Consider the following 25,936-nt stretch of genomic DNA (forward strand, 5'->3'; position numbering starts at 1 on the left):
ATTTAAATACATAAAGGTATAAAGGAGAGGAGGGAAGTTTATTTCAAAGGAGGAGAAAAGTTACAACAAGAGACCGTAATCTAAAACTAGAGAGTCAGAGGCTGAGATGGAACAGAAGGAAGTTTTACTTTAATGAGAGGGTGGGGGATAAGTGGAACAGCCTCCCAGCAGAAGTGGTAGAGGGTAATACAGTGAGGGTATTAAACATGCATGGGATAGACATACGGCTTCTGAATCTGAGACCAAGGACTGATTAAGGTTTAGAGTTTTGACAGCAGGAGAAACTGACTGGGTGTGAGGATGAGGGCTGATCTGCTTTTAAATGTTATGTTTCTATTAGAGCATGAAAATAAGAGAATTAAATAATTTGTGTAAATTTTGTTAAAATATCCCCATTCGGGGATCAAATCCCACTTCTTACCTTGTGTTTTTTCTCGAAGAACGTAAAAATTAAACAGTAATGGAAAATAAAACAAACAAAACCATGTCAGGATGGCCGAGCGGTCTAAGGTGCTGCGTTCAGGTCGCAGTCTCCTCTAGAGGCGTGGGTTCAAAGCCCGCTTCTGACAACATATTTAAACTGCACAGAATATTGACAAATTCATAACGGAATCCGGTGTGTTCCACAAAACCACAAGAGCAAGTCAGGATGGCCGAGCGGTCTAAGGCGCTGCGTTCAGGTCGCAGTCTCCTCTGGAGGCGTGGGTTCAAATCCCACTTCTGACATGATATTTTCTACCTTAAATTTAACACAATATTGACAAATACATAATGGAATCCTGTGTGTCCCACAAGAACACCACGTGAAGGCAGGATGGCCGAGCGGTCTAAGGCGCTGCGTTCAGGTCGCAGTCTCCTCTGGAGGTGTGGGTTCAAATCCCACTTCTGACATTGAGTTTTCTCCCTTAAATTTAACACAATATTTACAAATGCATAACGGAATCCTGTGTGTCACACAAAGACTCCGCAGGAAGTCAGGATGGCCAAACAGTCTAAGGTGCTACATTCAGGTCGCAGTCTCCTCTGGAGGCGTGGGTTCAAATCCCACTTCAAACATCATGTTTTCTCCCTTAAATTTAACACAATATTGACAAATACATAACGGAATCCTGTGAGTCCCACAAAGACTCCACAAGAAGTCAGGATGGCCGAGCGGTCTAAGGTGCAGGGTTCAGGTTGCAGTCTCCCTTGGGAGCGTGGGTTCAAATCCCACTTCTGACATTATGTTTTCTCCCTTAAATTTAACACAATATTGACAAATACATAACAGAATGCTGTGTGTCCCACATATACACCATGCAAAGTCGGGATGGCCAAGCTGTCTAAGGCGCTGCGTTCAGGTCGCAGTCTCCTCTGGAGGCGTGGGTTCAAATCCCACTTCTGACATTATGTTTTCTCCCTTTAATTTAACACAATATTGACAAATACATAACGGAATCCTGTGTGTCCCACAAAGACCCCACACAAAGTCAGGATGGCCGAGCGGTCTAAGGCGCTGCGTTCAGGTCGCAGTCTCCTCTGGAGGCGTGGGTTCAAATCCCACTTCTGACATTATGTTTTCTCCCTTTAATTTAACACAATATTGACAAATACGTAACAGAATGCTGTGTGTCCCACAAAAACACCACACAAAGTCAGGATGGCCGAGCGGTCTAAGGTGCTGCGTTCAAGTAGCAGTCTCCTCTGGTGGCGTGGGTTCAAATCCCACTTCTGACATTATGTTTTCTCCCTTTAATTTAACACAATATTGACAAATACATAACAGAATCCAGTGTCCCACAAAGACACTACACAAAGTCAGGATGGCCGAGCCGTCTAAGGCGCTGCGTTCAGGTCGCAGTCTCCTCTGGAGGCGTGGGTTCAAATCCCACTTCTGACATTATGTTTTCTCCCTTTAATTTAACACAATATTGACAAATACATAACAGAATGCTGTGTGTCCCACAAAAACACCACGCAAAGTCAGGATGGCCGAGCGGTCCAAGGCGCTGCGTTCAGGTCGCAGTCTCCTCTGGAGGCGTGGGTTCAAATCCCACTTCTGACATTATATTTTCTACCTTAAATTTAACACAATATTGACAAATACATAACGGAATCCTGTGTGTCCCACACAGACACTACACAAAGTCAGGATGGCCGAGCGGTCTAAGGAGCTGCGTTCAGGTCCCAGTCTCCTCTGGAGGCGTGGGTTCAAATCCCACTTCTGACATTATATTTTCTACCTTAAATTTAACACAATATTGACAAATACATAACGGAATCCTGTGTGTCCCACACAGACACTACACAAAGTCAGGATGGCCGAGCGGTCTAAGGCGCTGCGTTCAGGTCGCAGTCTCCTCTGGAGGCGTGGGTTCAAATCCCACTTCTGACATTATATTTTCTCCCTTTAATTTAACACAATATTGACAAATACATAACAGAATGCTGTGTGTCCCACAAAACCACCACACAAAGTCAGGATGGCCGAGCGGTCTAAGGCGCTGCGTTCAGGTCGCAGTCTCCTCTGGAGGCGTAAGTTCAAATCCCACTTCTGGCATTATGTTTTCTACCTTAAATTTAACACAATATTGACAAATACATAACGGAATCCTGTGTGTCCCACAAGGACTCCACGTGACGTCTGAATGGCCGAGCGGTCTAAGTCTAAGGCGCTGCATTCAGGTCGCAGTCTCCTCTGGAGGCGTTGGTTCAAATCCCACTTCTGACATTATGTTTTCTCCCTTTAATTTAACACAATATTGACAAATACATAACAGAATGCTGTGTGTCCCACATAAACACCACACAAAGTCAGGATGGCCGAGCGGTCTAAGGCGCTGCGTTCAGGTCACAGTCTCCTCTGGAGGCGTGGGTTCAAATCTCACTTCTGACATGATATTTTCTACCTTAAATTTAACACAATATTGTCAAATACATAACGGAATCCTGTGTGTCCCACAAGGACTCCACGTGACGTCTGAATGGCCGAGCGGTCTAAGTCTAAGGCGCTGCATTCAGGTCGCAGTCTCCTCTGGAGGCGTTGGTTCAAATCCCACTTCTGACATTATGTTTTCTCCCTTTAATTTAACACAATATTGACAAATACATAACAGAATGCTGTGTGTCCCACAAAAACACCACACAAAGTCAGGATGGCCGAGCGGTCTAAGGCGCTGCGTTCAGGTCGCAGTCTCCTCTGGAGGCGTGGGTTCAAATCCCACTTCTGACATTATATTTTCTACCTTAAATTTAACACAATATTGACAAATACATAACGGAATCCTGTGTGTCCCACACAGACACTACACAAAGTCAGGATGGCCGAGCGGTCTAAGGCGCTGCGTTCAGGTCGCAGTCTCCTCTGGAGGCGTGGGTTCAAATCCCACTTCTGACATTAAGTATTCTCCCTTTAATTTAACACAATATTGACAAATACATAACAGAATGCTGTGTGTCCCACAAAAACACCACGCAAAGTCAGGATGGCCGAGCGGTCTAAGGCGCTGTGTTCAGGTCGCAGTCTCCTCTGGAGGCGTGGGTTCAAATCCCACTTCTGACATTATGTTTTCTCCCTTTAATTTAACACAATATTGACAAATACATAACAGAATGCTGTGTGTCCCACAAAAACACCACGCAAAGTCAGGTTGGCCGAGCGGTCTAAGGCGCTGCGTTCAGGTCGCAGTCTCCTCTGGAGGCGTGGGTTCAAATCCCACTTCTGACATTATATTTTCTACCTTAAATTTAACACAATATTGACAAATACATAACGGAATCCTGTGTGTCCCATACAGACACTTCACAGAGTCAGGATGGCCGAGCGGTCTAAGGCGCTGCGTTCAGATCGCAGTCTCTTCTGGAGGCGTGGGTTCAAATCCCACTTCTGACATTATGTTTTCTCCCTTAAAGTTAACACAATATTGACAAATACATAACAGAATGCTGTGTGTCCCACAAAAACACCACACAAAGTCAGGATGGCCGAGCGGTCTAAGGCGCTGCGTTCAGGTCGCAGTCTCCTCTGGAGGCGTGGGTTCAAATCCCACTTCTGACATTATATTTTCTACCTTAAATTTAACACAATATTGACAAATACATAACGGAATCCTGTGTCCCACAAAGACACCACACAAATTCAGGATGGCCGAGCGGTCTAAGGCGCTGCGTTCAGGTCGCAGTCTCCTCTGGAGGCGTGGGTTCAAATCCCACTTCTGACATTATATTTTCTCCCTTTAATTTAACACAATATTGACAAATACATAACGGAATCCTGTGTCCCACAGAGACACTACACAAAGTCAGGATGGCCGAGCGGTCTAAGGTGCTGCGTTCAGGTCACAGTCTCCCCTGGAGTCGTTGGTTCAAATCCCACTTCTGACATGATATTTTCTACCTTAAATTTAACACAATATTGACAAATACATAACGGAATCCTGTGTGTCCCACAAGGACTCCACGTGACGTCTGAATGGCCGAGCGGTCTAAGTCTAAGGCGCTGCATTCAGGTCGCAGTCTCCTCTGGAGGCGTTGGTTCAAATCCCACTTCTGACATTATGTTTTCTCCCTTTAATTTAACACAATATTGACAAATACATAACAGAATGATGTGTGTCCCACGATGACACCACGCAAAGTCAGGATGGCCGAGCGGTCTAAGGTGCTGCGTTCAGGTCACAGTCTCCCTTGGAGTCGTTGGTTCAAATCCCACTTCTGACATTATGTTTTCTCCCTTTAATTTAACACAATATTGACAAATACATAACAGAATGCTGTGTGTCCCACAAAAACACCACACAAAGTCAGGATGGCCGAGCGGTCTAAGGCGCTGCGTTCAGGTCGCAGTCTCCTCTGGAGGCGTGGGTTCAAATCCCACTTCTGACATTATATTTTCTACATTAAATTTAACACAATATTGACAAATACATAACAGAATCCTGTGTGTCCCACACAGACACTACACAAAGTCAGGTTGGCCGAGCGGTCTAAGGCGCTGCGTTCAGGTCGCAGTCTCCTCTGGCGGCGTGGGTTCAAATCCCACTTCTGACGTTATATTTTCTCCCTTAAATTTAACACAATATTGACAAATACATAACAGAATGCTGTGTGTCCCACAAAAACACCACACAAAGTCAGGATGGCCGAGCGGTCTAAGGCGCTGCGTTCAGGTCGCAGTCTCCTCTGGCGGCGTGGGTTCAAATCCTGCTTTTGACATTATATTTTCTCCCTTAAATTTAACACAATATTGACAAATACATAACAGAATGCTGTGTGTCGAACAAAGACATCACGCAAAGTCAGGATGGCCGAGCGGTCTAAGGCGCTGCGTTCAGGTCGCAGTCTCCTCTGGAGGCGTGGGTTCAAATCCCACTTCTGACATTATATTTTCTACCTTAAATTTAACACAATATTGACAAATACATAACGGAATCCTGTGTGTCCCACACAGACACTTCACAGAGTCAGGATGGCCGAGCGGTCTAAGGCGCTGCGTTCAGGTCGCAGTCTCTTCTGGAGGCGTGGGTTCAAATCCCACTTCTGACATTATGTTTTCTCCCTTAAAGTTAACACAATATTGACAAATACATAACAGAATGCTGTGTGTCCCACAAAAACACCACACAAAGTCAGGATGGCCGAGCGGTCTAAGGCGCTGCGTTCAGGTCGCAGTCTCCTCTGGAGGCGTGGGTTCAAATCCCACTTCTGACATTATATTTTCTACCTTAAATTTAACACAATATTGACAAATACATAACTGAATCTTGTGTGTCCCACAAAGACTCCACGTGAAGTCAGGGTGGCCAAGCGGTCTAAGGCGCTGCGTTCAGGTCGCAGTCTCCTCTGGAGTCGTTGGTTCAAATCCCACTTCTGACATTATGTTTTCTCCCTTTAATGTAACACAATATTGACAAATACATAACAGAATGCTGTGTGTCCCACAAAACCACCACACAAAGTCAGGATGGCCGAGCGGTCTAAGGGGCTGCGTTCAGGTCGCAGTCTCTTCTGGAGGCGTGGGTTCAAATCCCACTTCTGACATTATGTTTTCTCCCTTAAAGTTAACACAATATTGACAAATACATAACTGAATCCTGTGTGTCCCACAAAGGCTCCACGTGAAGTCAGGATGGCCGAGCGGTCTAAGGCGCTGCGTTCAGGTCGCAGTCTCCTCTGGAGGCGTGGGTTCAAATCCCACTTCTGACATTAAGTTTTCTCCCTTTAATTTAACACAATATTGACAAATACATAACAGAATGCTGTGTGTCCCACAAAAACACCACGCCAAGTCAGGATGGCCGAGCGGTCTAAGGCGCTGCGTTCAGGTCGCAGTCTCCTCTGGAGGCGTGGGTTCAAATCCCACTTCTGACATTATATTTTCTACCTTAAATTTAACACAATATTAACAAATACATAACGGAATCCTGTGTGTCCCACACAGACACTACACAAAGTCAGGTTGGCCGAGCGGTCTAAGGCGCTGCGTTCAGGTCGCAGTCTCCTCTGGCGGCGTGGGTTCAAATCCCACTTCTGACGTTATATTTTCTCCCTTAAATTTAACACAATATTGACAAATACATAACAGAATGCTGTGTGTCCCACAAAAACACCACACAAAGTCAGGATGGCCGAGCGGTCTAAGGCGCTGCGTTCAGGTCGCAGTCTCCTCTGGCGGCGTGGGTTCAAATCCTGCTTCTGACATTATATTTTCTCCCTTAAATTTAACACAATATTGACAAATACATAACAGAATGCTGTGTGTCGAACAAAGACATCACACAAAGTCAGGATGGCCGAGCGGTCTAAGGCGCTGCGTTCAGGTCGCAGTCTCCTCTGGAGGCGTGGGTTCAAATCCCACTTCTGACATTATATTTTCTACCTTAAATTTAACACAATATTGACAAATACATAACGGAATCCTGTGTGTCCCACACAGACACTTCACAGAGTCAGGATGGCCGAGCGGTCTAAGGCGCTGCGTTCAGGTCGCAGTCTCTTCTGGAGGCGTGGGTTCAAATCCCACTTCTGACATTATGTTTTCTCCCTTAAAGTTAACACAATATTGACAAATACATAACAGAATGCTGTGTGTCCCACAAAAACACCACACAAAGTCAGGATGGCCGAGCGGTCTAAGGCGCTGCGTTCAGGTCGCAGTCTCCTCTGGAGGCGTGGGTTCAAATCCCACTTCTGACATTATATTTTCTACCTTAAATTTAACACAATATTGACAAATACATAACTGAATCTTGTGTGTCCCACAAAGACTCCACGTGAAGTCAGGGTGGCCAAGCGGTCTAAGGCGCTGCGTTCAGGTCGCAGTCTCCTCTGGAGTCGTTGGTTCAAATCCCACTTCTGACATTATGTTTTCTCCCTTTAATGTAACACAATATTGACAAATACATAACAGAATTCTGTGTGTCCCACAAAACCACCACACAAAGTCAGGATGGCCGAGCGGTCTAAGGGGCTGCGTTCAGGTCGCAGTCTCCTCTGGAGGCGTGGGTTCAAATCCCACTTCTGACATTATATTTTCTCCCTTATATTTAACACAATATTGACAAATACATAACGGAATCCTGTGTCCCACAAAGACACCACACAAAGTCAGGATGGCCGAGCGGTCTAAGGCGCTGCGTTCAGGTCGCAGTCTCCTCTGGAGGCGTGGGTTCAAATCCCACTTCTGACATTATATTTTCTCCCTTTAATTTAACACAATATTGACAAATACATAACGGAATCCTGTGTCCCACAAAGACACTACACAAAGTCAGGATGGCCGAGCGGTCTAAGGTGCTGCGTTCAGGTCACAGTCTCCCCTGGAGTCGTTGGTTCAAATCCCACTTCTGACATTATGTTTTCTCCCTTTAATTTAACACAATATTGACAAATACATAACAGAATGCTGTGTGTCGAACAAAGACATCACACAAAGTCAGGATGGCCGAGCGGTCTAAGGCGCTGCGTTCAGGTCGCAGTCTCCTCTGGAGGCGTGGGTTCAAATCCCACTTCTGACATTATATTTTCTACCTTAAATTTAACACAATATTGACAAATACATAACGGAATCCTGTGTGTCCCACACAGACACTACACAGAGTCAGGATGGCCGAGCGGTCTAAGGCGCTGCGTTCAGGTCGCAGTCTCTTCTGGAGGCGTGGGTTCAAATCCCACTTCTGACATTATGTTTTCTCCCTTAAAGTTAACACAATATTGACAAATACATAACTGAATCCTGTGTGTCCCACAAAGACTCCACGTGAAGTCAGGATGGCCGAGCGGTCTAAGGCGCTGCGTTCAGGTCGCAGTCTCCTCTGGAGGCGTGGGTTCAAGACCTACTTCTGACATTTTGTTTTCTCCCTTTAATTTAACACAATATTGACAAATACATAACGGAATCCTGTGTGTCCCACAAATATTCCACACAAAGTCAGGATGGCCGAGCGGTCTAAGTCGCTGCGTTCAGGTCGCAGTCTCCTCTGGAGGCGTGGGTTCAAATCCCACTTCTGACATTATGTTTTCTCCCTTTAATTTAACACAATATTGACAAATACATAACAGAATGCTGTGTGTCCCACAAAAACACCACACAAAGTCAGGATGGCCGAGCGGTCTAAGGCACTGCGTTCAGGTCGCAGTCTCCTCTGGAGGCGTGGGTTCAAATCCCACTTCTGACATTTTATTTTCTCCCTTAAATTTAACACAATATTGACAAATACATAACGGAATCCTGTGTGTCCCACAAAGACACCACACAAAGTCAGGATGGCCGAGCGGTCTAAGGCGCTGCGTTCAGGTCGCAGTCTCCTCTGGAGGCGTGGGTTCAAATCCCACTTCTGACATTATGTTTTCTCCCTTTAATTTAACACAATATTGACAAATACATAACAGAATCGTGTGAGTCCCACAAAGGTCCCACAAGATGTCAGGATGGCCGAGCGGTCTAAGGCGCTGCGTTCACATTGCGGTCTCTTCTAGAAGTGTTGGTTCAAATCCCACTTCTTACATTATATTTTCTCCCTTAAAGTTAACACAATTTTGACAAATACATAACAGAATTCTGTGTCCCACAATGACCCCACAAGAAGCCAGGATGGCCAAGCGGTCTAAGATGCTGCGTTCAGGTTGCAGTCCCCTCTGGAGGTGTGGCTTCAAATCCCACTTCTGACATCATGTTTTCTCCCTTAAATTTAACACAATATTGACAAATACATAACAGAATCCTGTGTGTCCCACAATGACTCCACACAAAGTCAGGGTGGCCGAGCCGTCTAAGGTGCTGCTTTCAGGTCGCAGTCTCCTCTGGAGGCGTGGTTTCAAATCCCGCTTCTGACATTATGTTTTCTCCCTTAATTTTAACACAATATTGACAAATACATAAAGGAATCCTGTGTGTCCCTCCAAGACTCCACACAAAGTCAGGATGGCCGAGCGGTGAAAGACCCTGTATTGATGTATTTGCGGAGCTTATGGCTTATTTTCCAGTTGTTCCATTGGAAAATTATTCCCAAAATAAGAGTTTGCAAAAAAATATGGTTCTCACAGCTATTTATACAAATGTTTGCCACAAATGCCTTTACAGTCCAGCGAGCGGTCACATAATTACTTTGTTGTTTAGGTTCTAATGTACAGAACAAACTTCAGGGTTAGTTGTGGCACAGACTCAGTAAAATAAAAAAAAAGATTTTCAGGTCGCTCTGAAAAATCACTTTAATTGCACAATAATGTTGCTTATTGTAGGATTCAGCTTTTTGTCGAACACACAGTTTTTTAAAACAACAATCTGTGAACTATCCTAACAGGACTAATCGGTTGTTAATTTTTTGTATATTTATGGGAATTTGTGGGTCTGACCACAACAAGGTAGAGACAGGAAGAATGGAAGAGTCGTATCAGCAAAAACTAGGAGAGAGACAAAATCTTTAAAACAGAGGGGTTAACCTTTTAAACATGTTGCAAAAACATTGAATTCATTAGCACTGTCCATCCCTCCAGTTCCTTCAGGGTTAACTAAAAGTATGATTGCCATATCAGCAATTTTTTTTAGGTGGAGGTCTTTACATTTCACATGACGACGGCCAACACGTGTAAAGGGGATTAGTCACTCACTTATTCATCCAGTAGCATTCTGCAGGTACAGCCATCATCAAGGAGTATAACCAGTACCCGTGAATGGGGCATAACCTCCAAAAACATACCTATTTATAGATACGCCATAGAGGCGCCATTGAATCCCAAGAAACGCTTTGACTTACAAGCACAAAGGCCCAGGCTCTGGCGTTTTGTAGATGGTGTCCCAGTGTCTACTGGGAGCAGATGGGACTCTATGGTCTGTAGAATTAAGGACTTGCGTTGTTGGAAGACATACTGTAGGTGCCCAAATTATTGCCAAGGCCAGATTCAGCAACTTTGGGGCCCTTAAGCTCTTTTACAAAAATGCCCCTTCTTTTTTGTGTTTAAACTTAACTTAATGTAACCCAGTGCAGTTATTCTGTCTAATAACATTGCAGCTGGGTTGTCATGGATACTGACCTTTCCTTCCAGCACCAGATCACTTTTCTCCTTTGAGCCAATCAGTATCTCTATGGGACATATGTCAGTTTTCCTGAGCTAGGGAAATGTTTCTCAGCCTATCAGAGGAGAGGATCTAGGAAGAAGCTTCTGGAAGAGCAGAGCTAAGCAGGGGAGTGAAGAAGGAAGAGAGACAGACTGCCCTCCCTGTAAGCAGGCCTGAAATAAGCCTGCTGCCTTTAGTGTGTGTACTGCTGACTGAAGTGAAGTACACGTTTGCAGAGAATACAGCATGGTGCTGTATGCTTCCTGAGTGAGAGTGAGAGACTGCAAGTACCCAGAGCGTCCAAGTCCTGCATCCTGTATCAGTGAGGTGAAAGCAGAGCTGCAGACAGACATCTGTGTGGGAAGACAGTTATACTCTCAGCCAGGAGGTTAAAGGGGCAGCATCCCAGAGCTGTCTGAAGACACTAAGGAGAGGTACTTCACTAATATATATATCAACACAAATATCCTTGTCTCCCCGGGTAGCGCTACCTGCACCGAGGGCCCCAACATTGCACCAACACAGGGACATCTGGTTGGGAAGAACATCTACATTTGGGGTGGGGGAGCGGGTGTTGGCAGTTATCTGTGTTATATATTCTCAGGACTGTGCACCCACTGCTAGAACTGAACTGCATAGGCACAGCAGCTGGGGTCTTATATTATACCTGTTTATTTCAATATATTCTATATGTATATAATTTGCATTTCAGTTGTGTGTGTTATTTTCTTGTGTGAAAGGGGCCATTTCTCAGTGGGTGGGTTCCCCTACTCAACATAGTACAAATCACTGAGTGGAGGCACTGTGTAAAGAAAGAAGATGTCCCGATCTCCCAGCAATTGCGGAGGCTCAGGTTTCCTGCCACCAGCGTCACTGAAATATGTAACTAACAGCCTGGCAGCGGAGCAAGGTAAAAAAAAAGGGTTACATTAATATAAAACCAAAACAGGTTATTGCAGATTCCTCTAATCCCTTCATGATGTCACATGTTCGTATAAAGTGTTGGCTTCGCATTATGTCCGACCTCATTGAAGGCCTGGCTACCTCACATGTGCAAATCAGGCTCTTGTGCCTAAAGGGATTCCACGTTTCTCTATTGATGAGGCTAATGTAGGCTTTATTGATGAACTCAGTGAAAGAGGGGTTGTTGCTCTTTTGCTTCTTGGTCTGGATCAAGTGAGTATTTGTGAGAGGTGGAAAGCTTGGTTCTCTGATCTCAAGGCTAGTAGCTGTGTCAGAGTGTCTTAAGTTGTTGTACATGGGGCACTTGCTGTTGTGTGTGTGGGGTTTTTTTTTTCTCATTTTGCACTGGTTGATAAATCCACAGTATTTGCCCTGGACCCCCACAGTTTGGAACGCCAATCACCAAGTTTTCACTTTAAATTAAAAGAGGAAAAGCACAAACCTAAGGCTCTCACACACACAAATAAAGTGTATGTCAGGGGTTGTTGGTCCCCTTATGCAGAGGAAATCTGCCTCTCATTTAGGCTTTAGACTGTCCTTTTGGGTGGGATCAGAGTGACATGTAGATGGAGATTTTTTCCTCTGTAATGGCTCATGAGAGCTAAAATGGCTAATGGGGTGTTGGTTGCCTTCTTTTGGATCAAAAGCTGGAAGGATCAGTAGAAGGGGTGATCTCCATGCACTTTGGTCTTTTCTCTTTTGACCTTAGTAACTACATTAACATATATAAAAGGCGGAGATTAAGAGGTTTGGGCCTCCAATCGTGATGCAGAGAGCTGTGTGTCCAGAACTCTTCAAAGAAATTTTTCTCAGGTAAATATTTCCACCCTGCAGCCAGGGGCAACTAGTTTTCTGTAAGTCCAATACAGATGGGGTAAGTCTACACTTACCAGTTAGTGCATCTTCACAGCTCTCACTGTTAAGACACCCTTCTTTTAATGATGCCATAAATATGTGCAAAAATATTATTTCCTCACTCTCCGGGGTGCAAACTTCCTGTAAAAGGGCTTCAAACCAAAAAAACAACCTTTCGTTATACTGGCTTAGCTAATGTGTGAGCTGCCAATTTTTATGCAGGACAATCATGAATGTAAAATTGATCATTCTTGGGTTTGGGCTCTGACAATGAATGAGGTCCTTCTCCAGCCAGCAGTGTCATAATATAAGCCCACTTGTAATTATGTATGTTTTTATCTTCCAAATGCGTGACTTTGTATTTATCAATGTTAAAGCTCATCTACCAAGATTTTATACTAGTGCCAAAAAGAACCCTCAGTGTATCTCTCCAGTTAAAACAATTAAGTTATGTTCCGAACCGTGCAGATATAACATGTAGAAGAATAAAGAAAACCACAAATTTGATTTATAATTTAAAATACATTTATTTCTTTTTTGATGTTTTTGTTATACAAAGATGTTAAATAACTTAAATACATTCTCAACAGCCACTCAGAATCAGACTTATACCTACAAGCTGTACACGTGAGGTAGAGAAAATAATTTAGGCTCCTGTTAGACAATGAAAAGTAAGTACAAAAGAAAATTGCTAATCCTTTATCTCCCCCCCCCAATCCTTCCCAATATCAGGAAAAAAAAAAACTCTCTCAAGTGCACAAAAACAAATTTTGAATTCTACATTCATATTTCAATGGAATTTGTGTTTGATCAAGAGGGGGTACGAGGATCCTGTATTGTGTCAACGTTAACCCTTCCATAGCATGTAACTTGCAAGGCGATTATAACCCAAAGCTTTGGATAAATGAACATGTTATAGGTCGAATGCAGGCAACCAAGGAAACCTGACCATTGCTAAATTATGACATCACTATGCCATTTCTTTGGTTTCTATGGTGACAAGACCATTTAACACAATTTTTCTTTTATCTGATTCCCCCGCCCCCCCCAATTTATACATTCTTTACCTACGATGTCTGAGAAAGTTGTCCCATAATATAATGAATCCAGTTATTTCTTATTTATATTGCGCCATCATACCCACGATGCTGCACAATGGGGTCAGTGACATTAAAAATTCACCCTAAACATATCTTGTTAAATATTCTAATAGATATATATATAGACTAATCAATCTATACATATTCTATAATTTATATTCAAATATTTCTAGCGGCTCCACGCAGCCAATCGGTGTTAACTGAAGAAGTTATTTTTAACGGCTTCAGCGCTGGTCTGCTTGCCTAGCGATCACTAGTTGGTGAATTTGTAGACGGGAACCCTAAACGAGGAGTCTGGTGTTACATAGTTACTATGATAATCATCACCGTTCTCTCCCAAGGCATCTTCTCTAGCTTTGACGGCAAGTGAATCGTACGCAGTTATATGTTATTCGTGGCCTTTTTAATATTCACATAAGACAGTTTTTACTACCGTTCCTTGGTAATCGAAATACAAAGAACATTATTTCTGAGAGAAGTAAAAGTATCTGAGGGTCTCTCACGTCCACCGAATGACATTATGTCTTGTATTTACTAAGCTGTACCAGGTTATTAGTAGATACCCAGGAACTTATTGGGTTTCCATTGCTGGAATTAAAGCTCTTGAGACAATCAGGTCTGTTTTATTCTGATTAAAATGACAGGGGGGGGGTAATTCCAGTTGGGACATCGGACACCAAAAGCTACGTCCGCTAAGAGGCAAAATCCCGCCACGACACCTAATTTACGCAGATCAGTTCGGTTTTTGTGAATTGATATTGGCGGTTTTACGGAGTCCGTTACTGCCTGTGACATCACTGAAGAGACTTTAGAAGCTTAGAAACGTTATCAAACACCATGTTGGCCTAAAGTTTAACTTTTACAAGATACCGCTACTTACAGGTGATGTATTTAATATTCTATAGCTAATATTCTCACAATAACGTAAGAAGGTTTTACTTTACTGAGAGGGTGGTAGATAACCGGAACAGCCAACCAGCAGAAGTGGTAGAGGGTAATACAGTGAGGGTATTAAACATGCATGGGATAGACATACGGCTCCCGAATCTAAGACGAGACCAACAACTGATTAAGGTTTGAGTCTACAGTACGAAAACCAGACTAGACGGGGGGCTGTCAAATCCCATTTAAAATTCTAATAATAATAATAATTTGGCAAAAAAAAAAAAGTCAATGATGTCAGAGTGCAGTAACGGATTAAATTAGAATTTAGGGAAAAAATATCTGCATACAAACAGGTGTCAAAAGGGGGAAAAAGCTACAAAAATTCTTGAAAAAAATTAATTCAAATATAATTCGCAATTTTCTTATTTTCCAATATTGGACGTTAATCATACAAAACAGTCTACTTCTCAGCAAATACTTTGTACGTCATGGGAAAGGTTAATAATCTTAATCTTTCCTCAGACTGCTTTTATTCCATGTCTATAGGAATCCAAAATTAGGAAAAAAAAAACATAAGTATTTTACAATATAATACAAAAAGGACAAACGTTTCTTACAACAAAATCTCCGTGCAGCTGCGGCGATGTATTCTTTGCAATTTGTATGAAAACACGATCGGATAGAACTACTCGAGGGACGTATGTTTTGTTACAAAATATTTTGCATAATTGCGTAATTTTACGTACATCAGGAAAGTGGAATTTGGAAAATGCAACAGTTAATCTTTACGAATGACCCATAAAAGACCTATTGTAACTAAAATAATCAGCTTCTCCCATATGATATAGCATTTCAAAACTTTATATAAATACGTGTGTAAAAGATCCCATACATTAACAGAAAATGTAACAAAATAGCTGGAAATGTAATTTTTTTTTAAAAAAAAATAGGCCTGATTATGTATTTTTTAATAAGCAGGAAGTTATTGTAAAACAGAACAGGAAGTGAAGAGTGCTCAGGATAACTGCTTCCCCCATCTGTGCAATTTCAAATTTTTAGCTTGGGTATGGAAACTATTATTTGCGTCATAAAAGCTAGAAAATGCTATTTCATGCAGAAGAAACTTATATTTTAGCTTTAAAACAGACTAAAATTTCATCAAGAGCAAATTCTAGTTAAAAAGGACATTTTAAACCCTAAAAAAATAGTCATAAAGAATGCATAGCGGGGATTTTGTCTCCGTAAAACCAGATATACAGATAGAAGCACAAATCAAGGCACATCGGTGCAAAATGTACATTTTGTATAAAAAAAAAAAATTCTGTTACAAAAATAGCCAACAATCTCTCAGTCTGAAGATATGAAAACACAGAAATCCAGAAGAAAAAAAAAATCAAAACCCAAACATACTCGTATATGCTTAAAATATTTGTAAAAAGGGTATATAGTGCTTGCATTTTGTTATAAAAATTAAATAAAAAACCCTCTCCATCCTGCGTCATTGTACATAACTATATGATCACTATGCATCTGTGTGATTATATTCCCAAAACATAAAAAAAAAAAACAAAAAAAAAATTCTAAGCCAAATTAACATGGCCAGACAGTAATTGTGTATTTATTATTAAATTAAGTTAAAAAATACCAACATATTTTGGTAAATTATCGTTTGATAATGCAGTCGGCGAAGAAAGTAAAAAAATTGGTCGTTATATATAGTATGAGGGTTCCAAGCAAATGAGTCACTTTAGAGAGAGAGAGGAAAAAAGAGTAGAAAGTGTAATGTCTTGGTATGCAAATGAAGTGCTTTAGCGTAAAATCATTCATTTGCATATTGGGCCAAATGGTGATGTCATAAAGCAGATATTATGATAAAACTTTTCTTCTGTTATTAAATGAAGCGTAATGATTCTACTGTTATGTCTTTGCCGGATCACATATGTCTGTTTTGGATCCAGGACAAGGCATAGACAGAAGAAGGAATAAGTTATCCCAAATCCGATAAACGTCTCCATATCCAAGGCGAGGACTACAGGGAGTAACAAGGTAAAATAATCAGTGATACTCAACCATCTGGCTCTGCACTTGATGGCTGGTGCAGGAAAACCGAAGAGTTAAATGTCTGTCATGTTCAGATAAGTGCTTTACACGCCTTCTGGATTAGGTATGGTATGTAGGCATCCTAAATGTTGGTGGGGCTCAAATGGTTTAACGATAAATGGAGCAGTCTCCCAGCAGAAGTGGTAGAGGGTAATGCAGTGAGGGGATTAAACATGCATGGGATAGACATACGGCTCCTGAAACTAAGACGAGACCAGCGACTGATTAAGGGTCTCTATAGCAGGAGAAACTGGTAGACTAGACGGGGGCCGATCTGCCGGCAGGTTCTAGGTCTACTCAAGATCATATAACAACTGGAAATTAAGTTGGCATCTTCTATACCAACAGTAATTCGGGAGGTCAGGTTGGCCTTGAAGTCTCTCTTGGGAATGACTTTGGTTATAACCGGGCATAATGACTCTGAAGAGTGCATCAACTCTACGATACCGTACCGAACCAAGAACAGACGACACTTTGTTTGGAGTTGGTGGAGTTGACATGAGCGGAGAACGTTCCAACTCAGTCCATGGTTGAGTAACACTGGCCATTTCACACGCGTTCCTCCTTCCATGACATCTCGTGTTTATTTAAGGTTTTAATATTTTTTTTTCTATACCACAGGAAAAGAAAACCCAACTATGTACAATATTTAACAGGATAAGTAATATATCCACATTGTCATAAATACATTTAAATACATGAAAGCGTCCAGGCTTCAGTGCGTGAATCCTCATACACCGAAGAGTCTGTCACTCAGTAGTTCATCCACTATTCGTCACCCCCCCACCCCTCGACACGCATCGCGCACTCATCCCAACCTAATGAAAATATGACATTAAAAATAACTATGTGCAAGCTTAACGGTATCCGATTCCAAAACATATTAACATAATTCTGAATATAAACAGACATGCAATTTTTTTTCCGTAAATTACGTCATTTAAAGGCACAGAAACTGTGTCTACTCGAAAAAAAACATTTCTATTAAAAAATGGATAAAAAAAAAAAAAAAGGAGTTTTGAGACTTTTTTGGACAGAATACCACAATGAAACCATAGTAAGGTCCTTCAAAAGGCTTTAGAATAAATAATTGTTCATATATATATATACATATACATATATATATATTCACACCAGATACAGTTGAGGCCGTCTATGACCAATAAATGTCTATAGGCTCTATATAATTATTAAATGTTTACAGATTTGGTCAATATTGCAAAATCCTTGTGTCTGGTATGAAAAACTCTATACTCATGCAATGTATAGGTCAAGACATCTATTTTAACATTTTAAACCCAAAACCGCATTATGGTTGGAGCCGTCTTATGATGGAAGACCGTCGACCTAGAAAGCCATCCTAGCTCAGTACGTAAGAGCGTTGTCACCGCATTTCCATCCCAGGAAAATGTTGATATTTTTATTATATGATTATAGTTTATTTACACATCTCATAGCAGACTTGGAATTCATTTTTAAATACATTTATTTTAAAAACTATTTCAACTGAATGTCCCTGAATTTTGGATGAAATGTATATTAAATGGGAGGTTTTGCCACCATTGTTAAGAATTTTTATTTATTTTTTGCTACAAAATTTTAGCTTTCTGTTTGCGATCTTTGAACAAGAATACATTAAATTGTGGGATTTTTTTTAATAGCTTTTATTACCCTAATAAAGTGATCAGTGGTAAATCCCACGTGGGGTGGGTAGTCAGTTGGAGCTCCAAGGCCAAATATCAAATTAGTATTTTTTTATTTTGCAATTAATTGGCAAAATGTAAAAAAAAAATTGTAAAATGTTTTTTTATAAATAGAGATAACATTCTTCCAAGTAAAAAAATGGTTTAGAATTCTAATATTCCTTTTATACAACAGCTGTAAATATATACATTTTTACATTTTGTCTATTACTTGCAATTTTTTTTATAGTTATACCTTCATATTTTTTTAATCTAGTTTTTATTAGGACTGATGCTTAAATCTGAATTAACTAATTCAATAGGGAAACCCTATAGAGCAGAACTATCTCTAAATTTGGGTTGGAACTTGGGTGGACAATACACAGTATATTTGACAGGGATTATTTGGGAAGAGATCATTCATTTCAGGATCTACGCAAAGATCAAGTCAATTGTAGAGGCTCATCCCGTTTGTAACATTGCCTAAAGAGTTTTCATGGTTAATTCCATGAAAGTGTTTGATTGTTTCACAGCTTAGAAGAGTATGTTCTAGAAATTATCAACATTTTTTACAACTGGCAATTTTAATTAACCCTCTGTGTGTCAGTATAGGCAATCCATTGCCTGGCCGAAAAGTCAAGGAGGACCACTTGGCACTGTTGATGGTAGCTTAATGTCGTGGTCAGGTTGTTTTGCAAGGGCATTCAAAAAGGGTTTATGAAAAAAAAATGTTTTAACCTTCTAAGTTGGGTAAAACTTATCTTGAAATCGAGATAAGAAACCAAAATGAAGTTGAGAGGGTCAAAGAAATGAAGTTATCCATCCCGAGACAGCAGGGCAGGCTCGAGCTGGGCTCATGAGTACTAGAACCTAAAGCCAACCCAACAGACTTTGGTTGCACACAATTACTTTCTGTATCTTCTAGACAACTTGGCCAGCTGGTACCCCAGTGTCATTCAGCCTCAGATCTTGAGGCACCACCAGCCAGCTTGCCCTCTGCTACAGGTGACTTACATTGAGGACGTTTGATTGAACACCCAGGATTATATCTAATAGACTTTCCACCATGGCCCTAACGTCTCCATACTGGTAACATGAGACCATGCTTAGTGTGTAATTGCTACGTACAAGAGGGTTTAAGGCTTCTAACATGACCAACGGCACCATAAGAACATCGATCCAAGTCCATAATGCCATCTTGCTTAAAACCATAATGATGGAACATTACTATTGTCTTAACTAGAATACATATCGTAGAAATATACATCATTATTTTCCAGTCCATCAACACGGGACTCGAAAATGGTTGCTTAATCCCCACGAGATTAGTTGTAATCAGAGGGTGAAGCAAAATATGTACGTCTATATATATTTATATATTTATACAATGAAAAATAAAATAAAAAATAGTGGTTTTTTAAGACAGTGATAGTGCTAAAAAAAACGTATTTGAATTAGCTGATGCTGTGAGTCTATTTGACTTTGTAAAGCCACGTCGATCGTCTACAAAGTGATATCATGGAGCTTTTTCCAGTCAACACTCATTAAAAATATAAACTTATACAAAGACCAAAGTGGTGATTTGGTCTTGTGTAGTTTTTTTTTTTCTAATTTTCCGTTTACTGTACAATTATTATATTTAAAAAAAAAAAATTGTCATTGCAATTTTGTCCTGCTTTATGCTTTTGTTACCAACCCTTGTGTTCGACTGGATAACATTCCAAGGCACAGGGAAATAAGCCTTTTTATCTCCAGTTTTTTTTTTAAAGAACAAAAATAAAAACAATTTTTCTAGAAGATCCAGGTGTCGGTTACATGTAAAATTTTGTTATTTTATCTAGATGTTCAACGAAGCCGGCATGAATGATAAAGAGCGTATTATTTTATATGAAATGTTGGCACTTCATGTCCACTATATTTATATATAAAATATATACACAAAGGCACTTAATAGAAGTTTTCCAGCTCAGCCTCAAAAAAAAAAAAAAAAAAAAATCAGCAACACAGTTGGGTAATCTGTACCCTACAAAGTGCTTTCGATCCCATAACGTCACTCAAACCCTGTTTGACTCCGTACGCCGCTGGTGGCCTCTCTTTGTAACGTTGTCTACAAACCGTCGCTAATCCTTACAGGTATAAACTTCCTCCCTTTGCGTGCACTGTTTGCACTCCACGTAGCAGCACCAGCGAACCTGGCATTGGCACGGCCTGGTTACCACCTTGCTCTGAGTATTATGTCCTCGGCCGCAGCAGATGCTTTCGCAGTTCTTGTCTTTGTAACATCTCCGTCCAGAGGTTCCTGGCGAGTACTTGCTCATCCGACAGAAACTTGGAGAGTCATCAATGTAAATCAGGTCTGTAGTCCTTGGAATTTGGTCGCTGTGCCCAGAAACGGGTTTTTTGGGGGGAGAAATGTCCCCGTCTCCCGTAGCTTCGTTGGTGGTGCTTCCAACTTTTAGGGAAGTCTCGTATTTTAGCTTTAACTGTTTGCCGATCTCGTGAAAGGGCGACAGTTGTCTCCAACAGGTACGAACCGTGCAAGATCCGGATACACCGTGACATTTGCAAGTGGTCTTCACTCCGGCTTTGATAACCTACAAAAAAAACAAAAAGTTAAAAAAAGTTTTTTAAAAACCTACGAAAAAAAAAAATGTAGATACAATATAGACTAGTTTTGTTATGGGTAGAATTCTCATCTACTGTTTAGGACCAGTCTGTTCTCCTTAAAAAAGAGAGGTCAAGTCTTAAAAGCTCTTTTTCTTTCAGAAATACCAAATAAATCCTAAATAAAATTACCAAGGTCTTCAGAACTTTTCTGAAGGGCAACTTTGCATTTTGTGAAGGCCCAAAATAAACAGATTTGAACTTTGTGTCCCATTAAAGTAGTTCTATCCCCTAAGGACCTGTACCAGCTATTTGAAAACACATTCCGTGATGTATATTGAGATTACCACATTTTTTTGGACTCAATTTTTCTTGGCGCTCAAAGCATGAAGGTGATCAAAAACACAAAAATTAACCACAATATAGAGACACCACGACGATCAATCAGAGCCGATATCACCAGAGTGAGAATGTGACCGACGGAACGTTCAGATAGTCGACGGTAACATTTTCCTAAAGTTCCATTTGTCTTCCGCAGTCTCCCCGCGAGCCCCTTTGGCGCGTATTCCGTTTGCCAAGCTTGGAAGACCAACTTAAATGCGGATAAATATTTATTGACAGACTCTTTATGACTTGGCTGTAAAAGTTCTACGTAAATGAGGAAAAGCTTCAGTCGGGCATGCATTTGGAACTGGCTCGTCGCCAAGCTCTGGTTTCTTAACACAGACCATTTCAGAAAAACATTATGAATATCTGTGACCTGGAGAATCAGAAACACGTGGGATGAGGTCAAGGCCTTCTCAAACGCAATCTTCTAACCCTCAGGTGCCTCCAGGACTAGTGATTGATGGTATCAAGGAAAGATTTTGCTCATTAGAGCCAGATTTTCGAGGAACGGTAAGATTTTGGACGATTAAAAGCGGTAGCGAAGGTTTACCAGCCAAGTCCCTCAACCTGACCCCTACGGCTGCCGGTCCGCCAAGAAGTTGGAACCAAATAACTGCCTTTATAAATACAGTTCCCATCATAATATAGCTTATAATCATTATAAATCAATAATAATTTCAGTTTTTAGTCAGCATTATTGCTTCATAGCCATTTAGTTGAAACCTAACCGGCTTTTTTACCCTCCAGGAAAATAATATAATAAATTTTTTTTTTATAATATATAGTCGAGGCTCCTAAGAAATGGAAACTGGTTTTTAAACGCTCCATGCACAAAAAGAAAAAAAAAACACCAAAACATAACACCTGCTTACATTCTTATTGATAAATATTAGTTGTCCATGATAAATAAAAAAATTTCATGTATTTTCAATATTTTTTTTGCAATACTCATGTAAAAATGTTTTTTTTTTTTTTTTTTTAAAGGTTTAGGTTTTTCTTGATTAAACCACCATAGTATTTGACTGCTTCCTTGTATTGGGAAGGCTGTCTGTATGGATTGTGCGCATCCTCACCGGGGGACCACCATATATTGTGAATTTTAAAGTGTAAAGGGCTTGTGAACACATTTGACCCCCTTGTCTACAGCTCCGCACAATAATCCTACTCTCACTATTAAACAAGCTGAGTCGCTCGGTCGCTCCAGCTGCCTGAATGTGCTGGGATTTGCGGTTGGCTGCAGCGATACAACCAGTGGGTGCCTAACCATGAAATAACAGTTTGCTGGAATCATGTCCGTCTTGTATCTGCCCCGTATCTCCCATCATGCTTGGTGACCCCTGAAATTCAGGTTCAATTATGTAACACAATCACTACCCATTCTCGGCACTGGTTTGCAGCCAACAACCTTGTCTGTCCACGTCTAACAACTGGCTATTGGATTTTTCATTTGCCAAGAAAATAAAAAAAAATTCGGAAAAAAATAAACTAAGAATTAAGATTCACTCTGGATACAATGTCATTACACATGAAATATATAATCACCAAAACTAAAACAAAAAAAAGAAAACACTTTATTTCAGGAACAAATAGGTTAACCGCTGCTTACGTGAGTAAAAATAAAAAAAATAAAAGTATAAAAATGCCTAATAAAAAAAATATATAAATAAAAAACTATATATATATATATATATATATATATTTTTTTTTAAATAACCCGGTTTTCTAGAAACGAATATAATTAGAACCCCCCGCTCGCTACAGCCTATCTTACATGATTAGTAAGTGGAAAGCATAGACAACTTTGACATTCTCCATTATATCAAGAGGGGGAGGCGAATGGCTCAATACTGAGATGGTTCAATGCCGATCCCTACCAGGTAACCGCGTATCCCTTTCATGGAACCCCTTACATTCGTACGCTACGCCTGACCACACACACCTCCGAAAAGGTCGGCCCTCGGGGGATTAAGAAACTTAGCAACGGTTCGGAATACTAGTTTAAAAGTCCATGCTTAATGATACTCTGTTGAGAAACATGTACAAATTTAATTAAAGCATCCCTCGCTCAAGCGGAATGGAACTTTTAGTTAACCAGTTTAACCGGTTCACTGCCACAGGCCAGACTGCCCCGCAGGGATACACGTTACACCAAATATATATATATATGTTGTCACCAGACACATAAACACGTTAAATGGTACTAGAGTGTAAACACCATCGAGTTTCGCCAAGCTCAAAGACTTTCCATAAATCAACTTGTACAGCGCTGCAGAATATGATGGCGCTATATAACACAAATTCATAAAAGAAAAATCTTAAGGAATCAGTAGATACGTCTAAATTTAAATCCAATGATAAAATAAAACACAATATGGCTTAACTGTACAATAAATGTAAAAAAAAAAAAAAGAATAATTTTACTAACCAAAAATAAAAGTAAGTCCTTAGAGGGCTGTTGGGGGGGGGTGTTATGTATCAAATGAGACAATTTGGTACAAAGTTAAAAAAGTAATTTTCAAACCTTTTACCAATCACTTTTTAGACACAAAGGAACCAAAAAAAAAGAATGAACACAAAAACAACCCAAACAGCCAAATATTCACATCTTAGATGAATGACACGACAGCAGCATTAAAAAAAAAAAAAAAAAAAGCAGTGTGCTTTAAGGGGTTAATATCTGCTTCTTATTTTTTTTCCCCCAAAGCACAAAAAACGCTTTTAAGAGAATAAGCCCGTGTCGTCGCCTGAATCAGGACTATTTTCTGAGAGTACGCGGCGGGCGCTGGGACTTTATTTGGCAGGAAATTGTCTTTTTTAATAGATCTCCTCAGAATTCCAGACCCGTCAATCAGGGGGGATGCGGAGGAGCCTCATCCAATTAGCTCATACCTTTGACCTATCCCCCCCCGCAGAAACTGAGGTCATACTGCGACACAATAGCCCGGCTTGGGGAGATAATGACATCATGTGCCGTCGTGAAACTAGAATGGGGCGATTTGTTTCGTCAATTTCGGGATGAGTCAGGGGTGAGATGGGTTGGACAGCTTCAGGGACAAAGCAGGAACGGAATTAAAAGAGGGATATTTTTAGAATTTCCATAAATTCAACATTCTGCAGAGCCCAACACTGAAATTCTGTAAATAAAAATACTTTTTGTACATTCGCTTGTTAGACGCCCCCAAGTTCTTCCACTAGCGAAGGCCGGGGCAGGCAGGCAAGAAACATTTTAGGCCAACGGGGGATGGGGACACTCAGCTATCATATGCAATAAAGTGCCTTTAATACCATATTTGGACATTTTTCTTATTATTTATAATTTTTACTTTGGGGCTGAATGGTTCGATTAGAAGGAGAGGTCAAATTTGCCCAACATGAGCTCATTTTATATTCCAAGTATTTATATTTTTATCTCCTTTATTATTAAAGTTCAGTCTTTGCGTGGAACGCGTCGGCTCACCTTGATTCCCACATTGGTGTTGTGCAAGTCCACTCGGGCTCGAAGGTCTTTGCTGTTTTTCTTCCCCAGAAATTCCTTGACGAACTTGTTACTGTATTTCAAGTTATCCCCGCAGCCCCCCCACTGCCAGGCCTCCCTATTCTCCAAATCCGGAGCCTCGTCACACGTGCAGCGCTCCATGCGCCCCGCGCTGCAAGCTTTGGCCATAGCGTGGGTGAGTCCTGCCGAAGAGATGGCATAAAGGAACGCCGTTTCTTTAAAACCTAAAAAAAAAAAAAAAAATTGGTTAAAAATGCTTTTTCAAATGAAATAAAATTAAAAATAAGGAAAAAAATTTAATTCAATTTTGTAATAAATTAGAATTTTTTTTTCTTCATAAAAGCAGCAACAGATTTAGTTGTGCGGCACAAAAAGTGATATATATTTGAAAAAAAAAGGCATGGAGTGCCCTGTTCCCTGGAGCTTACAATCTAAAAAAAATAAAATAAAATAAATACATTTTTTAAAAAGTTTGATTTGGATGGCTGTATTTTGAAGCATTTGCTCGGGGGGGGGGGGGTAGAAAGTGGTCGACACTGGATACACACACAGTGTGACTGCGTCCAGGGAAACAGCTGTGTGTATGTGTGTGTATGTGTCACACATAATCCCTTGTCTTATCTTGTCAAGATTTCGCTCCGTGGGGTCGGTGTCAAATTTCCCAATTCTTACATTTGGGTGAAAACTTGCAATATATTTGCAGGTCTTCCAAGAAAATGAGATAAGCCCCCCCCCCCCCCCCGTTCTATCGGGGATAACTGCGTTCGAGTCTGCTTTTCATTTAATGAAATCTCGTCTTTATATGTCCTGCGCCAACAATTTATGGCTGAGGTTGAAAAGAGATTTATCACCACGGTACAGCGCTGCGGAATAGGAAGGCGCCATAAAGTAAAAAAGGGATTTCAATAGACATTTATTTTGTCTTTAAAGGTCAATTTTTCTTTAAGTGTTTTACTGCAGCCAATGTATTTTATTTAAAATATATACATTGTATACAAGTCCATAAAAAAAAATAAAAAAAAAAATATATATATATATATATATATATATATTATAGTTCCGTTTCTGATATTTTATTATGGATATTTTTTTAATTAAAAATATAACAGGGTAAAATAATTAATACAATTAAAAAAAAAGAAAAGAAAAAGAAATCAGTAAAAGTTTATTTTTTTTGTAATCCAGCATTGGTTTCCTTGTAAAATCCCTCATTAAAAATAAATAAATAAAAATAATAAAATTGCTTCCCAGAAGCAAAGCCCCTGCTAGGGTTTAGCGGCAGTCCTGCAGGATCCCGGCCAAGTCTACCAGGTTCATTTGACATTTGGCT

At 40.6% G+C, this 25,936-nt stretch overlaps 1 protein-coding gene and 30 non-coding genes across 31 annotated transcripts in view; 30 read left to right on the forward strand and 1 right to left on the reverse strand.

Moving 5' to 3' along the window:
* The first annotated feature begins 643 nt into the window (after positions 1 to 643).
* On the forward strand, positions 644 to 726 carry TRNAL-CAG (transfer RNA leucine (anticodon CAG)). Its single transcript has one exon. It is a non-coding gene; the product is annotated as a tRNA-Leu (tRNA).
* Positions 727 to 808: 82 nt separating this feature from the next.
* TRNAL-CAG (transfer RNA leucine (anticodon CAG)) lies at positions 809 to 891 on the forward strand. The gene has a single exon. It is a non-coding gene; the product is annotated as a tRNA-Leu (tRNA).
* Positions 892 to 1,468: 577 nt separating this feature from the next.
* On the forward strand, positions 1,469 to 1,551 carry TRNAL-CAG (transfer RNA leucine (anticodon CAG)). Its single transcript has one exon. It is a non-coding gene; the product is annotated as a tRNA-Leu (tRNA).
* An 82-nt stretch (positions 1,552 to 1,633) lies between these two features.
* Positions 1,634 to 1,716, forward strand: TRNAL-CAA (transfer RNA leucine (anticodon CAA)). Its single transcript has one exon. It is a non-coding gene; the product is annotated as a tRNA-Leu (tRNA).
* An 80-nt stretch (positions 1,717 to 1,796) lies between these two features.
* Positions 1,797 to 1,879, forward strand: TRNAL-CAG (transfer RNA leucine (anticodon CAG)). Its single transcript has one exon. It is a non-coding gene; the product is annotated as a tRNA-Leu (tRNA).
* An 82-nt stretch (positions 1,880 to 1,961) lies between these two features.
* Positions 1,962 to 2,044, forward strand: TRNAL-CAG (transfer RNA leucine (anticodon CAG)). The gene has a single exon. It is a non-coding gene; the product is annotated as a tRNA-Leu (tRNA).
* Positions 2,045 to 2,291: 247 nt separating this feature from the next.
* Positions 2,292 to 2,374, forward strand: TRNAL-CAG (transfer RNA leucine (anticodon CAG)). The gene has a single exon. It is a non-coding gene; the product is annotated as a tRNA-Leu (tRNA).
* Positions 2,375 to 3,128: 754 nt separating this feature from the next.
* TRNAL-CAG (transfer RNA leucine (anticodon CAG)) lies at positions 3,129 to 3,211 on the forward strand. The gene has a single exon. It is a non-coding gene; the product is annotated as a tRNA-Leu (tRNA).
* Positions 3,212 to 3,293: 82 nt separating this feature from the next.
* On the forward strand, positions 3,294 to 3,376 carry TRNAL-CAG (transfer RNA leucine (anticodon CAG)). The gene has a single exon. It is a non-coding gene; the product is annotated as a tRNA-Leu (tRNA).
* Positions 3,377 to 3,458: 82 nt separating this feature from the next.
* Positions 3,459 to 3,541, forward strand: TRNAL-CAG (transfer RNA leucine (anticodon CAG)). The gene has a single exon. It is a non-coding gene; the product is annotated as a tRNA-Leu (tRNA).
* Positions 3,542 to 3,623: 82 nt separating this feature from the next.
* TRNAL-CAG (transfer RNA leucine (anticodon CAG)) lies at positions 3,624 to 3,706 on the forward strand. The gene has a single exon. It is a non-coding gene; the product is annotated as a tRNA-Leu (tRNA).
* An 82-nt stretch (positions 3,707 to 3,788) lies between these two features.
* On the forward strand, positions 3,789 to 3,871 carry TRNAL-CAG (transfer RNA leucine (anticodon CAG)). Its single transcript has one exon. It is a non-coding gene; the product is annotated as a tRNA-Leu (tRNA).
* An 82-nt stretch (positions 3,872 to 3,953) lies between these two features.
* Positions 3,954 to 4,036, forward strand: TRNAL-CAG (transfer RNA leucine (anticodon CAG)). Its single transcript has one exon. It is a non-coding gene; the product is annotated as a tRNA-Leu (tRNA).
* Positions 4,037 to 4,116: 80 nt separating this feature from the next.
* TRNAL-CAG (transfer RNA leucine (anticodon CAG)) lies at positions 4,117 to 4,199 on the forward strand. The gene has a single exon. It is a non-coding gene; the product is annotated as a tRNA-Leu (tRNA).
* A 581-nt stretch (positions 4,200 to 4,780) lies between these two features.
* TRNAL-CAG (transfer RNA leucine (anticodon CAG)) lies at positions 4,781 to 4,863 on the forward strand. Its single transcript has one exon. It is a non-coding gene; the product is annotated as a tRNA-Leu (tRNA).
* Positions 4,864 to 5,275: 412 nt separating this feature from the next.
* Positions 5,276 to 5,358, forward strand: TRNAL-CAG (transfer RNA leucine (anticodon CAG)). The gene has a single exon. It is a non-coding gene; the product is annotated as a tRNA-Leu (tRNA).
* Positions 5,359 to 5,440: 82 nt separating this feature from the next.
* TRNAL-CAG (transfer RNA leucine (anticodon CAG)) lies at positions 5,441 to 5,523 on the forward strand. Its single transcript has one exon. It is a non-coding gene; the product is annotated as a tRNA-Leu (tRNA).
* Positions 5,524 to 5,605: 82 nt separating this feature from the next.
* Positions 5,606 to 5,688, forward strand: TRNAL-CAG (transfer RNA leucine (anticodon CAG)). Its single transcript has one exon. It is a non-coding gene; the product is annotated as a tRNA-Leu (tRNA).
* A 412-nt stretch (positions 5,689 to 6,100) lies between these two features.
* Positions 6,101 to 6,183, forward strand: TRNAL-CAG (transfer RNA leucine (anticodon CAG)). The gene has a single exon. It is a non-coding gene; the product is annotated as a tRNA-Leu (tRNA).
* Positions 6,184 to 6,265: 82 nt separating this feature from the next.
* Positions 6,266 to 6,348, forward strand: TRNAL-CAG (transfer RNA leucine (anticodon CAG)). Its single transcript has one exon. It is a non-coding gene; the product is annotated as a tRNA-Leu (tRNA).
* Positions 6,349 to 6,760: 412 nt separating this feature from the next.
* Positions 6,761 to 6,843, forward strand: TRNAL-CAG (transfer RNA leucine (anticodon CAG)). Its single transcript has one exon. It is a non-coding gene; the product is annotated as a tRNA-Leu (tRNA).
* Positions 6,844 to 6,925: 82 nt separating this feature from the next.
* Positions 6,926 to 7,008, forward strand: TRNAL-CAG (transfer RNA leucine (anticodon CAG)). The gene has a single exon. It is a non-coding gene; the product is annotated as a tRNA-Leu (tRNA).
* An 82-nt stretch (positions 7,009 to 7,090) lies between these two features.
* Positions 7,091 to 7,173, forward strand: TRNAL-CAG (transfer RNA leucine (anticodon CAG)). The gene has a single exon. It is a non-coding gene; the product is annotated as a tRNA-Leu (tRNA).
* A 247-nt stretch (positions 7,174 to 7,420) lies between these two features.
* TRNAL-CAG (transfer RNA leucine (anticodon CAG)) lies at positions 7,421 to 7,503 on the forward strand. Its single transcript has one exon. It is a non-coding gene; the product is annotated as a tRNA-Leu (tRNA).
* An 80-nt stretch (positions 7,504 to 7,583) lies between these two features.
* On the forward strand, positions 7,584 to 7,666 carry TRNAL-CAG (transfer RNA leucine (anticodon CAG)). Its single transcript has one exon. It is a non-coding gene; the product is annotated as a tRNA-Leu (tRNA).
* A 245-nt stretch (positions 7,667 to 7,911) lies between these two features.
* TRNAL-CAG (transfer RNA leucine (anticodon CAG)) lies at positions 7,912 to 7,994 on the forward strand. The gene has a single exon. It is a non-coding gene; the product is annotated as a tRNA-Leu (tRNA).
* An 82-nt stretch (positions 7,995 to 8,076) lies between these two features.
* On the forward strand, positions 8,077 to 8,159 carry TRNAL-CAG (transfer RNA leucine (anticodon CAG)). Its single transcript has one exon. It is a non-coding gene; the product is annotated as a tRNA-Leu (tRNA).
* Positions 8,160 to 8,406: 247 nt separating this feature from the next.
* On the forward strand, positions 8,407 to 8,489 carry TRNAL-CAG (transfer RNA leucine (anticodon CAG)). Its single transcript has one exon. It is a non-coding gene; the product is annotated as a tRNA-Leu (tRNA).
* An 82-nt stretch (positions 8,490 to 8,571) lies between these two features.
* TRNAL-CAG (transfer RNA leucine (anticodon CAG)) lies at positions 8,572 to 8,654 on the forward strand. Its single transcript has one exon. It is a non-coding gene; the product is annotated as a tRNA-Leu (tRNA).
* Positions 8,655 to 8,736: 82 nt separating this feature from the next.
* Positions 8,737 to 8,819, forward strand: TRNAL-CAG (transfer RNA leucine (anticodon CAG)). The gene has a single exon. It is a non-coding gene; the product is annotated as a tRNA-Leu (tRNA).
* A 10,911-nt stretch (positions 8,820 to 19,730) lies between these two features.
* Positions 19,731 to 25,936, reverse strand: part of WNT9A (Wnt family member 9A) — a 48,327-nt gene continuing 42,121 nt past the window's right edge. Inside the window, exons 3-4 of the mRNA XM_053467331.1 lie at positions 24,568 to 24,830; positions 19,731 to 20,713 (exon numbers count right to left, since the gene is read on the reverse strand). Coding sequence (XP_053323306.1) covers positions 20,240 to 20,713; positions 24,568 to 24,830 — 737 coding nt within the window. The 3' untranslated portion in view covers positions 19,731 to 20,239. The remainder of the gene's footprint in view (positions 20,714 to 24,567; positions 24,831 to 25,936) is intronic.

Source organism: Spea bombifrons, chromosome 5 (assembly GCF_027358695.1).
Source record: "Spea bombifrons isolate aSpeBom1 chromosome 5, aSpeBom1.2.pri, whole genome shotgun sequence".
NCBI classification, from domain to species: domain Eukaryota; kingdom Metazoa; phylum Chordata; class Amphibia; order Anura; family Pelobatidae; genus Spea; species Spea bombifrons.